The sequence below is a fragment of the Mastomys coucha genome, unplaced genomic scaffold (genome assembly GCF_008632895.1).
Source record: "Mastomys coucha isolate ucsf_1 unplaced genomic scaffold, UCSF_Mcou_1 pScaffold14, whole genome shotgun sequence".
Taxonomy (NCBI): domain Eukaryota; kingdom Metazoa; phylum Chordata; class Mammalia; order Rodentia; family Muridae; genus Mastomys; species Mastomys coucha.
Genome location: NW_022196896.1, coordinates 137860134 through 137874923, shown reverse-complemented (window position 1 = coordinate 137874923; position 14790 = coordinate 137860134). Strand labels below are relative to the sequence as shown.

The 14790-nt window shown below is 36.3% G+C and overlaps 1 protein-coding gene across 2 annotated transcripts in view; it reads right to left on the bottom strand.

Moving 5' to 3' along the window:
* Yes1 (YES proto-oncogene 1, Src family tyrosine kinase) overlaps window positions 1-14790 on the bottom strand; it is a 50906-nt gene that overhangs the window by 24248 nt on the left and 11868 nt on the right. For both annotated transcript variants that reach the window (XM_031368731.1, XM_031368730.1), the window contains exons 2-3: window positions 7011-7283; window positions 2814-2913 (exon numbers count right to left, since the gene is read on the bottom strand). In XM_031368731.1, the coding sequence (XP_031224591.1) occupies window positions 2814-2913; window positions 7011-7275 (365 nt within the window). In that variant the 5' untranslated portion in view covers window positions 7276-7283. The remainder of the gene's footprint in view (window positions 1-2813; window positions 2914-7010; window positions 7284-14790) is intronic.

The following is a 14790-nucleotide window of genomic DNA, read 5'->3' as shown; positions in this document are numbered from 1 at the left end:
TTGGAGGGGAAACTGGGAATGGAGAAATTTACATGTAAATAAAGAAAATATCTAATAAAAAAAATATAACTTTTTAAGTCACTTTAAGAATAAAATCAAAGGTCTTAGCATTCTTAAAGCAAAAATCTTAACAGTGAATAGTAACAATTCAAAGTTGAATTTTGAGAGCTGGAGAAACGATTTACTGGGTAAAGGCCCAGGTCTACATGGGGTAAACAGAAAACCTACTTCCAAAAGTTGTCCTCTAATCTCCACGTATATACCATGGTACATGTACATACCATCTGTATGTTTGTTTTCTCTCATAGTAAGTAAAAAATTTGTCTGCCTCTTTCTCTCACAATAAGTAAAACAACTATTTCTTTTTAAAAGATGATTTTCTAGTGGTGGTGACATAAGCCTATGATCCAGTATCTAGGAGATGGAAGCAGGAGAACAGTGAGTTTAAAGTTAGACTGGGCCATATAGCAAGACCCGGATTCAAATAAAACAAACATGTATGCTTCTAAAATGTTATCCAAAAACTTGTATCAGTTTAATATTATGATTCAAAACATGAGAACTATATATTATTTATAATATATTGACCTTGGCTTTTCCAAAATTTCTAAGAAAGTATCTCTAATAAGATGATTATATATGCGATTTACTATTTATATGCATTGTCCAAACTAAAATTTTAATAAATGTTCTAAGTGAATTTATTCTCTTAAAAAAGTGAATTAAGAAAGCTTTTGGTAATTAAACTATTTGCAAATAGATACTTTGATTACTAGTATCCTAGAATACATTAAATCTTTTCATATATATAAGCAGAAAACTATATTACAAAGTCTTACTCCGTAGCCCTTGCTGGCTTAGAACCTGTGGCAATCCGGTCTTAGACTAAAATTTTGTATTTGATCATTGGTGGCATTCTCTGAATCACCCACTGAGTGTTACTAAATGTAAGACACACAGCAGTTCTTTTTTTTCTTTTAAAGATTTATTTTTTTCATGTATGTGGGTACACTGTCACTGTCTTCAGACACACCAGAAGAGGGCATCGTATCCCCATTACAGATGGTTGTGAGCCACCATGTGGTTGCTGAGAATTGAACTCAGAACCTCTGGAAGAGCTCTTAACTGCTCTTAACTGCTGAGCCATCTCTCCAGCCCCAAACAGCAGTTCTTAAGCTCAAGAACTGACTCTGGAACATGGTTGGCAATTTTGATGGTATTAACACTGTGACACTTTGGAGTTGATGAATCTTTGTTACGTTCATAAGCAAGATTTTACTAATATCTCTGGCATGTACCCTGGTGACAGTAATTACATTCCCACCCTGACTGTGACAACCAAAAATATCTCTAGACACTGCTAAAAACCTTCTGTGTCATTTTGCCTCAAGCTGAGAACCACTGATCTAAAAGAATGACAAGTAAGTTAAAAATTATAATTTACAATATGGTAACAGCCATGACTGAGGTTTGTAGAATATCATGTAAACCACCTAAGAAACACTGCATAAAGTAGGGTGTGGGAACTGAGCTAGGCAGGATAGGAAAAAGGCAAGCAGAGGAATCATGGAAAAAAAAAAAAGAGAATTTTTTTTTTTTTTTTGGTTTTTCGAGACAGGGTTTCTCTGTGTAGCCCTGGCTGTCCTGGAACTCACTCTGTAGACCAGGCTGGCCTCGAACTCAGAAATCCTCCTGCCTCTGCCTCCCAAGTGCTGGGATTAAAGGCGCGCGCCACCACCGCCCGGCTGAGAATTATTTTTTAAAGGATGAGGAAGGCTAACTCAAAGGGGGAAAGAAACAAGGGCTCAGGTATGGCATAAAGACAAAGCACTAGTTCTGGGTTCTATCCCATTGTAAACAAGCAACCTTTCTACCCCACCAAAAAAGAAAAAGAAGAAAAAAGTCATTCCAGAAAAAGAATTAGTATATGTAAAGGTATGAAGAGGGTAGAAAATACTGCAAATTGCAAATACTTCATTATGGCTGGATGCTAGAATGGGAAAGGATAGAAACACAGGGCAAATTCTCAATGATTATTATTGTTGTTGATGATCTTTTTAAATCTTCATGACCATCGTTAGCTATTAAAGGCTCATAAGGCAAAGAGACATAATCACAGTTCATGTTTATATTCTAGAACAGTAAGTAAGTGATAATAGATGGTAAAACAAAAATGAAGGGAAAGATGACTAGAAGCAAAGATACCATAAGTATGTGCTTTGAGATGTTATAAAGTGGCTGTTATGCTTGCTAATGAAATTAGATAATCTGCTGCATAACAAGCATCAAATTTTCTATGGCAGACAAATAAATGACGAAGTCTAAGAGTAACATAGGAAAAGTACAATTTGGTAAGTTTCAAAGTACAAAGGTTCCATATCCAGCACCCCCCATAAGGTATTTTAAGTCATCTGATACATATTTCTCTTCCTAGAAATATTTTTTTACAAGGAGCATCACTTTGGAGACAGAAACTTGACATACATCATGACCTGGAACTCACTATGTAACCTAGACTAACTTCAAACTCAAGATCTTCTTGTCTTAGCCTCTCCAGTGATGGGGTTATAGGTACATACCATCACACCCAGAACTCTTTGTTCTAAAATCTCTATTGTTTACAGGCTAAGTCCATGAGTATGTGTTGCAAAGTAGTAACTTCTGCCTATAGCAATGTATCTCAAGACAAATGCAGCATCCAACACAGGGACAAAGACTCATACTCCACCACTCACATCTCTGTATCATCAACCCCATGTGTGGTCCAATGTAGAGACCAGGTTTCTCTCTTACAAAACATGCACAAAACTTACGTATTGTTAATTATTTGAAATCTTTCGCCCTTCTTAAAGGAAAGGTCTTCTGTAGTTCTAGCTTCATAGTCATATAAGGCCACAAATATAGTGACACCACCTGGCACGGGAAAAAAAGACCAAGGTAAATGATATACCTGAATTCATAAAAGAAATAAACATCTATTACCAGTAAAAGCTTAAGTTCAGTTTCCTCCTTGCTCTAGTATTCATTTTTAGAAGTTAGATTATGAGTAGATATTTTCTTAAGGCTTCCAGTGAAACCATTGAACTGCATAAATTCTAAAATTCTATAAACTCTGAAAGAAATGTAATTTCACTTATGAAGCAACATTTCTGGCTTGAAAAGGCAGCCACGCTGCAGATCAGCTCTTTGGAAGGGAAAGCACACAGACTACTGGCACCTGTCTTCAATTCCTTATCCACAACAGGAAAGCATTTCTGTCTATAACCATTAACAGCAATCATTAAGATTTTCTTAAGGTTCACTTTACACTTGAAAATGTCATAATGTCTTAAGCATTAAAGGTATGGCTAGTATGAATTATATGGTACAAACTCAAAAAAATAGTTCTCAGATCTATGTGTGAATATACTTAAAAGACGAACACATTTGACATCTAATATATTTTTTGTAATTAGAACAACAGAGAAGATATATACAATAAAAACAACACTGCACTGTTTAAAATACTTCAAACCAGGTATTCTAGTTTTAAAAATTCATTATGGCAATTTTAAAAGAAATATATTATCAATTATAATAAAATGTTTTGAAATATATAAATTACAGAATGGTTAACTCAACCTACATCATTTCATCTTTTTTTGAGGGAATAGGAAACTTAAAATCTACTTTTATTAACTTTCAATACAATTTGTTGTTACTAAGCAGAGTCACAAGGTTGTACAATAGAATTCTTCAAATTACTTCTTCGCAAAATTTGTATATTTTTACCAACTTTTTCCTGAGAAGGGTAGGAAAGGTTCAAATCCTTAGCTTCCTACATGCAAAGTCAGTCTATCCCTGAGCTATACTTCTAGATTTGACTACCAATGAATATATTCTTTATGAGACAAAGCCTCACTGTGTGGACCAGGCCTGAATCCAGCACATAGAGATCTGCCTGCCTCTGCCTTCTGAGTACTGGGATTAAAAACGTGCCACCATCACATCCAGTTTTGAACAACATAGTCTTAACTCAATTATGTATAAACTCTAGTATAATTCAATATTGACTTAGTGTATTCATTGTTAGTTTATAGACATCAGTACTTTTAAGGAATGGGAGAGGGAAAAGGCAGGTAGTAAATTGTTACAAATAGTAATTGTTACAAATGAGTGATAAGTACAAATACTGTGACATGAAAATGCATTATAAAACTTGCTGCCTCTAAATACAAAGTAGCAAATAAGTAACAGATAGAAAAGCACAGGTATAAGAACACATTCATACACAGCATCAGTTCATTTGGCTGGCTTCTCCCCTCAGTTTTAGTCATCAATCAACTTGCTTATTTGACATGTCTACTTCACTGTCTAGTGAACATTTAAAATTTATTTTAAAAATAATGAAGTTCTTGGATTTTCTTCTATAATCTATATTTGCCCAACTCATTTCCCTCTAAGCAAAGGGCAGACTGTTAGTTCTAGCTCTAAAACAGATGATTTACTTACTTCCCACTTCTACTGTGGCCATCTCTCACTAGGAATGCTGGCATCAGAAACTACCTTCTAACTACTGCTACTCTGCTTCACTATCATCCATTCTCCACACAGCTGCCAGAATGAGTTTTAAATATTTTTCAAGATTTACTTTTATTTAAGTATATATGTATATGAGTATAAGCCGTGTGTATGCCTATGACTGAGGAAGCCAAAGGAGGGGTTGGATCCCTTTGAGTTGGAGTTACATGTAGTTTTGAGCTGCCTGATGTGGATACTAAGAACCAAACTAGGGTCCTCTAGAAGAGCATCAAGTGTTCTTAAATAGTTGAGCCCATTTCTACAGCCCCTATACTGTTTTTGAGAGCAAAATCCTTTCTTTAAATCTCAAAGCTTTATAGTTCTGAATAACACTCTAACTCATTCCTATAGTCTATGGTCCTTAAAACTAACTACAGTGTCCTGCCTGTCTAGTCTTATACAATTCTCCCATCTATGTACATTGGTCTTCAAAAGTTCCAAGTCTATTTACTTCTTGAACTTTGTGTTTGTTATTTTTGTTATTTTGTTCTTTCTTTCCCTAGCTCTACAAATAGGTTATATCTACCAATCAAATATCAGTTCAAGAGATTTCTTCCTAAGGTGGCTTTCTGTGCCAACTACAGGGCCTTCACCAATCATCTTGTTTATGCTGTCACAATACTTAAGCACCAGTACTGATTACTGTCTGGCTGTTTGTTCACTAATTATTATTCAACTATTATAATGTAAACTTCACCAGGTTCAAAAGCTTTGCTTGTGTTACTCACCTTTCTATACCTTGTATAAGCCATTGTGTTTTTTTTTCAGTTATTAAATAGACATCTATGAATGGAGTATTTCACGTAAGAAAATTGCTTTAGGTATTGGGAGTAAATCTGGGAAAAGTTGCGAGGTGCATTGTGAGAGGTAAAAATGAACAAATACATTGTATGCAAGCATGAAATTTGCAATGAATAAAAATACTATATTTTTAAAAATTGCTTTAAGTAACTAAAAAATGTTTTTATATCAACATTTATTTATTCTAGCCATTTTGAATTACCACCTTTCCCAAGTAATTTCAAGGATTGTGTTAATAACTATTAGAAATAGAACCATGGTCATTGATTATTGTAGTATTTACAGCTGGGAGGCTGAAGTTAGGACTGTGATTGACTATGATGTCTACCACTTTCCAAATGCTATCTAAATAGAGTCAAGTGTATGGCAGCCCTCTGGCTATTGCTACTGGTCCTGAGGTGCAGAATGGGAAAGAGAAATGTTCATATAGTCCATGTTTGTAGAAGAAATGTCTCTTTTGCCCCCACTGATTATTAATAATGACATGAGTCATTCCATTCCTTGGTAGCTGTTTACACCCAAGGCTAAGAAGGGCACTCTAAGATTAAAGAAGGGATGAATGTAACTCCATGCCTTCCTGACATCATGGACCTCTCACATTAGGGAATCCCAAAGCTCATTCTTTTCTAAGCCAGTTGTGCTTTGTTATTTCAAGGGAAAAGAGTCCTACTGTATAGGATGCTGGGCAAAAGAGCTTATTTTCTTTTTTTAAAATCTATACTTTTAGGACTTCTTGATTTCATAGAAACTATGACTTCTTGCCATCCTCTGAAAGAAAATGACAATGTTATAAATAAGGGTACCAAATCTGTTGCTTATCAACTGTAACTCTGGAGGAAAACTACCTTAACTATGAACTGTAGGATTTTCCTTTTTAAAATCACTACCTAGACCAGTGAAATGGCTAAACTAATAAAGGTGCTTGCTCCCAACACTGATGATCTCAGTTTGATCCCCAGAACCAATATGGTAGAAGAGAACTGGCTCCTGTTAACTGTCCTTTGACTTCCACATGTACATTATGGGGCATGTAAGAGCACACACACAAAATAAATAAATGTAACAAAGTCACTATCTGATAGAAACACTGTGCTACTGTTACAAAATTGATGTATAATTAACATTTATTAAATAAGTAATATAGAACTTGATAGCACTTTACAGCTGTGAAGAACTAATAAATTGCTGGGGTAAAAAAAGGATTTTTTAAAATCTGTTTCCCAGTATCTGCCACATAGCAGCTGCTCAATAATTATTTGGATAATGAGATAATGAAACACTTTAGGGTAGATTTTGGTAAACAGTCAGTATTATTACCAAATTTCTCAGAATCCTATCATATATACATTAAGACTACAGGGCTAGAAATAAAGCTTCATGGCAAAACACTTAACTAGCATGTTATGTTGGAGGCCTTGCTTTTGATTCCCAGTTCTACAAAAAAAAAAAGAAACAACTAAAAATTTGAGGATGAGGTGGGTACACTGTGAGATCCTACTTCAAAAATTAAAGCCTGCCCTTTGTTAGAGACTTTATTTGCTCACACATTTTGGGAAGTCAGCAAAGATTTTTTTTCCCTAGCAGTGGCCAGATCTGAAGTATGTAAAGCCCAAGATTATATTTTCTGCAACTATCCATTTAAATCTCACCTGTTAAACCTGTAGGATATGAACTTGGCACCACTGAGAATGAGGAAGACGCTCCTCCAAAAGGAGTCACCCCTGAGGACCCTCCAAAGGGTGTCATGGAAAGACTGTTAAAATTAACTGATGCTCCCTTTGTGGAAGAAGTTGGAGCAACTGTAGTGTGTTCCACTCCATAATGACTGGCACTTGTGCTTACAGGCTCTGTAGGATTTTCCGGTGTATATTTAATGCCTGGACTTTTGTTTTCTTTACTTTTAATGCAGCCCATTATCGAATCTGCAGAGGTAATAAGGCAAGAATTTGAGAATTAGTTAATGTACAGGGAACTTTAGAAAGATAAAATTGATTCCAATGTGGTGGTACATGCTATATGCTTTTAATTCTAGCAATCAGAAGGCAGAGGCAGGTGATCTCTGTGAGTCTGAGGTCAGCCTAGTCTACACAGCAAGCTACAGATCAACCTGAAGGATGACTTTGAACAATGTATCTCCTGTCTTCCCCTCTTACCCTGCAAAAAGATGCTTTAACCAAAATAACAGAAAGGAACATGTATTCAACCTTCCAGCCAACACAAATTTTAAATTATCCTTTTGGATTATCACTTTGGAAAGTTCTAACTCAATACTTAAGGCTGAATTTTATCCAAAATTATTAATATTCACAAAATATCTTAAACTACAAAAATATATTAGTATTATAAATTTACAAAATTATCTAAATACAAAATCTAAGTATTAAGGAAATATTAGTAACTAAATTAAAAGGTAAAAGAGTAAGTCATATCAAAGAGTTAAAAATTTGAAAGAAAACACTATTTTAAATCTGATAGCAGGCTGATGATGAAATGTCCTATCAGTTCAAAAAGGATACTGTAATTACTGACCACCCATTTCCTCTGGCAGTTTCCTTAATTACTTTCCCACTTCCTTCATACAGTATGGCTTCAGCTAGGTGGCAATTACCTCCTAAAACACTCCTCTAACTACACATCCTCTCCCTTCAAGGAGCCACATATACTTTCATTTGCCCACCTACAAAGTCTTCTATTAGTATTTCTGACCTGTTCTCTCCCCATTTCTCTTAATATGCTCTTTCCTTATAGTGAATATAAATAATTTTCTTCATGTTCCCTTTTCCTTAGTCAAATTAATCATCTAAACCCTGATTACTCTAATTTTTATAAACCTCTTACTTTCCTCCTCTTTTCACCTACCCACGTATCCTTTTCAATAGCCCAGGACAGATTATCATTGTCAGTCTGGTTCCATCAGCACCCCTGTATCAACACATAGAAGCTACTATTGATGTTCATCTCATTTCACACATTATAAATATAAGGTGTGGTTTATTTTAAAGTAACAACCAGCTATAAACAAAAGTTAAAAGATATCTGGGGGTGGTAGTGGTAGTGGTGGTATGGTGGAATGAGATGGTGTAGTGCAATGGTTCTCAACCTATGAGTTGTGATCTTCTGGGCAAACTTCTATCTCCAAAAAGTTTAATTATGATTAATAACAGTAGTAAAATTACAGTAGCAACAAAAATAATTTTATGATTGGGGGTCACCACAACATGAGGAATTGTAAAGTCACAGCATTATGAAGGTTAAGAACCACTGGTCTAATGGGTAAAAGGCCTTGCCATTCAAGCTGGATGTGGTGGCACACACCTTTAATCCCAGCACTCCGGGAGGCAAAGGCAGGTCTCCACCAGGACCTGCCTCCACCAGGAACTCAACCAGGAGTTCCAGGACAGCCAGGGCTATTACACAGAGAAATCCTGTCTTGAAAAACAAAAACAAAAGCAAACAAAGAACTTGTATTCCATAGGGACTGACATAAAAAGCCAGATGTAACAGCATGTGCCTGTAATCCCAGCACTGTATTGTAAAATGGGAAGCAGAGACAGGACAACAGGATGAAACCTTCTGAGACAGCTCGCATGAAATAATCAACATAGGAGAAACAAGACAGGCAAAGAGGCATGAATTGACTTTTTTCAATTAAAAAGAGAATGGTGTAAATCACTCATTTCATGTATAAGGGTATTTTGTCTGCTGTAAATCACTCATTTCATGTATAAAGGTATTTTGTCTGCATATATGCCTGTGCACCATGTGTGTGCTTGGCACTAACAGAAGCCAGAAGAATGTGTCAGATACCCTGGGACTGGAGTTAGTAGAATTGTGAGCTGCCATGTTGGTGCTGGGAATCAAACCCAGGTCCTTTGGAAGAGTGCTCTTTACCAGTGAAGCATTTCTCCAGCCAAATATAACTGATCTTTTCTTTTTGTTTTAAAGAACACCCTTGAAAGTTGCCCTCTGATCTTTACATGCATACCATGGTGCACATGTGCACACACAATAAATGCAGATTTTCAAAAGGCCAGATTTTTTTTTTTTTATGAATTGCTTTGAGTTCCAAACTCTACTAAGAAGGCATGTGATAACATAAATTACTAGATCACAGGAGAAGCTGGTCTCTCTTTCTAAAAAAGGACCCACACAAAGTATAAGAAACAAAATACTGTGAAGTCTGAAAAGTAATAGAGGGGAGAAAAGTACAAAATATCCGAGAACAGAAGAGTAGTTTAAGTGGGGCCCTGAACACTGAGGAAAGGAGGCATTGCAAAGGAAGTGGATGTTACTGCAATTTTAAGATTCTCATAGAATATATATGGACATACTTTTTTAAAGATTTATTTATTGTTATATGTAAGTACACTGTAGCTGTCTTCAGACACACCAGAAGAGGGTGACAGATCTCATTATGGATGGTTGTGAGCCACCATATGGTTGCTGGGATTTGAATTCAGGACCTTTGGAAGAGCAGTCAGTGTTCTTAACCACTGAGCCATCTCACCAGCTCATGAACATATTTTAAAATGAAAATTATGGAAATCCTTTCTCTCAGATACTATCACAGTTTTTATATAAAATATCCCCTCTCCCCAATTAACCAAGGTATAATTTAAATACATTCAAGTGAATCCATTTTCACGAGAGGTTCGATTGTGTTTTGTCAAATGTATACAACTTTATACCCAACACTATAATTACAATATAATGTTTTGATCATCCCTTCCTCAGACAATTCCCAACTATAGCCTAGGTAACCACCAACCAGTTGCTTCTAATTAAAGATTCATCTCTTCTAGTGTTTCACATAGAGGGAACCACAAAAGCAGTCTTTTGTGTCTTTTAAAAATTAAATACTGTGTATAAGATAGCTCCACAGATATAATTAGCTCATTAGTTTTTATTTGCATTGTTCAGCTTTGAGCTATAAATATTCTGACAAATCTTTTGGTTACTAGTCTCTACACCTCAGCAGCAGGTAGGAATGGAACTGGTTGGTCATGAGATGAAGTTAAAGACCCTTTTGCTCTATGAAACTGTTTATCTGTTTTAATCTACTCTATTGTAAAAAAGCCTCACATTCATGTGATTTCCAGTTGTTTTACATATTTAACATTATCACTTCTTTCTCAAAAAGCCATGATAGAGATACCTGGATCTAGATATATCTAACATTAATACAGCTATCATTTCATTCAACACAGAAAGCTTTATAATTGACATCTATCGATATCAGAAGGAAGCCAACAACACAAAATGCATTTGGACAAGTAGGTGTTAAACACATTTACTAAAAAAACTATTAAATCCTAACAGGTTAACAATTAATTGGTTAACAAGTTAACCAATGAGTTCTATTCTAATTTAGTGGTAGAAATAGTGGTCATGACCTAAGTAGCTAGCTGTCCAACACTGTTACCAGAATCTAATCTGCCTCATTACAGAGGTTTCTTACTGCAGTAGACAACAGTTAATATAGAGGCTCACAACTAGTTAAAGTGCAGAGAAAAAATGGTCATGGAATGTTTGTTATCTGTAACACTCACCACTCTTTGCAGCCAGGGCTGTTACACAGAGAAACCATGTCTCAAAAAACCAAACAACAACAAAGACACAGCAAATTCTGATTTTGCTTTTTTTTTTTTTTTAAAGATTTATCTATTTATTTTATGTGAGTACACTGTTGCTGTTCTCAGATACACCAGGAGAGGGAATCATATCTCATTAGGGATGGTTGTGAGCTACCATGTGGTTGCTGGGAATTGAACACAGGACCTCTGGAAGAGCAGTCAGTGCTCTTAACTGCTGAGCTATTTCTCCAGCCCCATAGTTTTGCTTTTTAAATAAGTTGTTTACTCAAGTTCATAGAACAACATAGGCAAGCAATGATTTTCCAATAATTTATTGGAAAAGAACATAAAGTTTACTTTTTAAATTAATGGGCAAAGTCTAAGATCATCTAAAATATTAAAACCTATTAGATGTTGTTATGGTTTATGATGGTTAGTTTTAGTTGTAAGTTTGACTCATCTAGAATCATCTGGGAAGTGAGTCTCAATGAAACAATGTTTAAAGCAAGTTGGGAATGGGGGGTGGAAGTGAGGGGATTATCTTAAGAGAAGTAGGAAGACCTATCTACTGTGAATGGCAAGAGTTCTTATAGAATCCAAGGCCACCAGCCCAGGGATGGTACCACTCACAGTGGGCTAGACCCCATCAATCACTAATTAAGAAAATTCCCTAAATGTTTGTGTAAAGCCTAATCTTATGGAAGCATTTTCTTAATTAAGGTTCCCTTCTCTCTCAAATGATTCTAGCTTGTGTCAAGTTGACATAAAACTATCCAGTACAGAAAGGAATCCTGATCTGTATAAGAGTAGAAAGAGTTGAAAGAGTAGCAAAAGTGGAAAATGAGCTTTAGCACATATATATCCACTCTCTCTGCTCTTGACCATGAAGTGACCAGCTGCTTCAAGTTTTGTCACCCAGACTTCTATGATGGACTATAACCTGGAACTGTAAGCTAAAATAAACCCTTTCACACCCCAAGTTGCTTCTGTCAGAGTATTTTATACTTGCAATAGGAAACAAAACTAAGATATGGTTTGAGTCTGAAATGTTTCAGAAGGCTCATTTACTAATTGCCTGTTGACAAGGTTTTGGGAAGTAACTAACTAGACTTTTTTTTTTTAGGATGTTTTTATTGCTATTTTAACCTACCCTACCCCCTTCTTTTACTGGGTCTTTTTTAGTTACACTGTATTAGTGTGGATATACCCTGCAGCTCCAATTAATTTCCAAACCTACTATGGACACTGGAGACACGGAGACCAAGTCCCCTGAAGGTCATCCTCTAGTTACTGTATACTGGATAGTTTATTTCCTTATCTCCTCCCACTAAGGCTAGGAACCCGTTTGCCCCTATTCTTAGATAAAGTCAGTCTTCTGACATTTGGAAAACTTCCCAGGTGCAGGCTTCATGGCGTGAGAGGAAAAGATGAACATTCTGAGGAATCAGTAGTACCTCCTAGTACTTGGCAGCAAAGTTCTAAGATTTTACCTTTGGTTTTAATAGATAATCTGTGTATCTGGCTCTTGAGGATCTTGGATCAATTCAATGATGGAGTCATAATTCAAGGGCATCACTAGGAAAATGTCAGGGAAGGATTTATCTTGTACCTGGATCTGCATTCTTTCCTCCTTTCCTCTAACCATACCCCTCTTTCTTTATTCTACCTCGATGCCATAAAGTGAGCACCTCTGCTCTTCCACATGCTTCATGACAATGTTCTGCCTCACCTTGACCCTAGAGCAGCTAAGCATGACCTAAAAACCTCTGAAAATGTGAGTCAAAATGAACCTTTCTTTCTTTGATTTCTCTTTGGTATTCTGATATATGAAAGTCAAGTCCAATTAACAGATGCCTACACTCTTTTCCAGAAACTCAAAGGCTCTTTGGAAACTGGTAAATTTGTCTACAGGGCATCCATTGCAGTCTTTTCCAATGTTGTCATTTTTTCTTATCACAAGAGTCCACTCTCTTTCTGTCACAAATCCTCTCTGAATAGTGAGAACAGCACTCCCCTCTACCTTAGAAACTTGAGAGGCACTTTGGGCTCATCTATCCATGCTTCTTCAGTCACTCACACTCGAATACATGCCCAAACAACTCTATAATCTAGTCGAAAAAAAAAAAAAGAGAGAGAGAGAAAAAAAACCACCTTCTCCCCTCAACTAATTACTACTTCCCTTGGCTACTGATCATGTACTGTCTAGTTCATTCCAAAATCCTTGTGTCTCTAGTGTTAGTTTCTTCTACAATCTTTTTGATTATAAGTCACGGATAGCTTGACCCTTTCCCCTTCCCTTTCTGTAAAGTCTATTCCTTAGCATGCTATACACACAACTTACTTTACTTCCCTCTCTTGGCTTTTTCATGTCTATTCTTGTATTTTATCTTTCTGGTGTATCTTTTAGATTCTCAAGTGCACCATATTATTTTTTTTAGCTGTTTGGTACAATCTTTTATTTTATGCTTAGCTTATGACTTCTCCAGTCTTACCTTGTGCAGTCAAGAAATCTTCCCTAAATCTTCTTGTGTTCTCACAGCTCATTCTTTTCCCCAAAGCATTTAACTTTGTAAACTTACATCATTGTCTGCTTATGCTTCCAACCTCCTCTGAAGTCTAATGTACGAGTACTTTTTGGGCTATTTTATTGGGTTCTTATATCTATCACCCTTCTCCACACCAATCCCTTCCAATGTCCTAATACTATGTAGGTGAAAAAGAAAGTTAGAGGGGAAAGGGGCATAGAGCTTTTTAGAGTATTTCCTGCTGATTAGGAGCATTGAGTTCAGCAGGAGCGGGAGCATCTACTTGTGGAGTTCCAGCTCTTCTCAGGGGCCTGGCATTTATACCCTCCCAAAAGTTCTCAGAATGTCACACACTTGCAGAAATGATTTTTGCAGCTGGCAAAGACATGCCCCAGCTAGAGCATAATCACCTGCTGTGAAGGACCCTCTTATCCCACACCTTTAAAGCAAAAACATATTCACATAACACAACTAGGTTTTTTAAAGAAACCAAAATTCTCTTTACATTCTAAACTTCAGAAAAAATTTTTGTGTGTGTGTGTGGGGGGGTGGGTGGGTAGGGATAATGTCTTGTATACTTTGTGGAAGCATTGCCTGTTAGTAAAAGGCAGGAAGTAGAAGATGGCAGTTCTAGTAGGAAGACTGGAACTGTGGGAGGGTTACGGTTAGGGTTAGGATTAACCCTAATGCTGATAGTCAGAGGCGGTAGTTTATTATTTCATTTATTAATTTAACTGTCAAAATAAAGCAATGAGTATCAGTCAACAGGATTATAACTCTTCTTACAAGGTCATAGAAGAAAATAAGCCAATGAAAGACACGGTGTCTCTTCATCTTCCCCCGTTGAAATCTGGAGTACTAGTACTGACAGGAAGTGGCCCCCTACAGAGAAGTTACCAGAGCTACCAGGCTTTAAAGATGGGAGACCTGAGGGGTGCAGGGATGTCCTTCTCTACCACACCACCCAACACTGAAGTACTTTTCCTTCTTCTCTTTTTGTCCCACACTGGAGAGATGCTAGATGAGTGCTAAGTTTGAGCAATGCATGCAAAGAACTAAGGAAAGTTGGAATAGGATTTATGTCTATTGTTATGGTTAGCCCAGAAAGTGTTCTATAATATTCACTTCTAGAAATGTCATTATTAACATACATATGGTTATGTAAGTTAATACATACTTGACTCAGTAAATTACTGAAGGCATTTAAATGAGTAAAATTACTTGACTCAGTGAATACTCAAGGCATTTCAGAAGGTCTACAAAAATTGAGCTGACAGATGTATTCCTAGCATAGGCAAAACAAGATGACCCACTGCTTTCTTTTTTTTTTT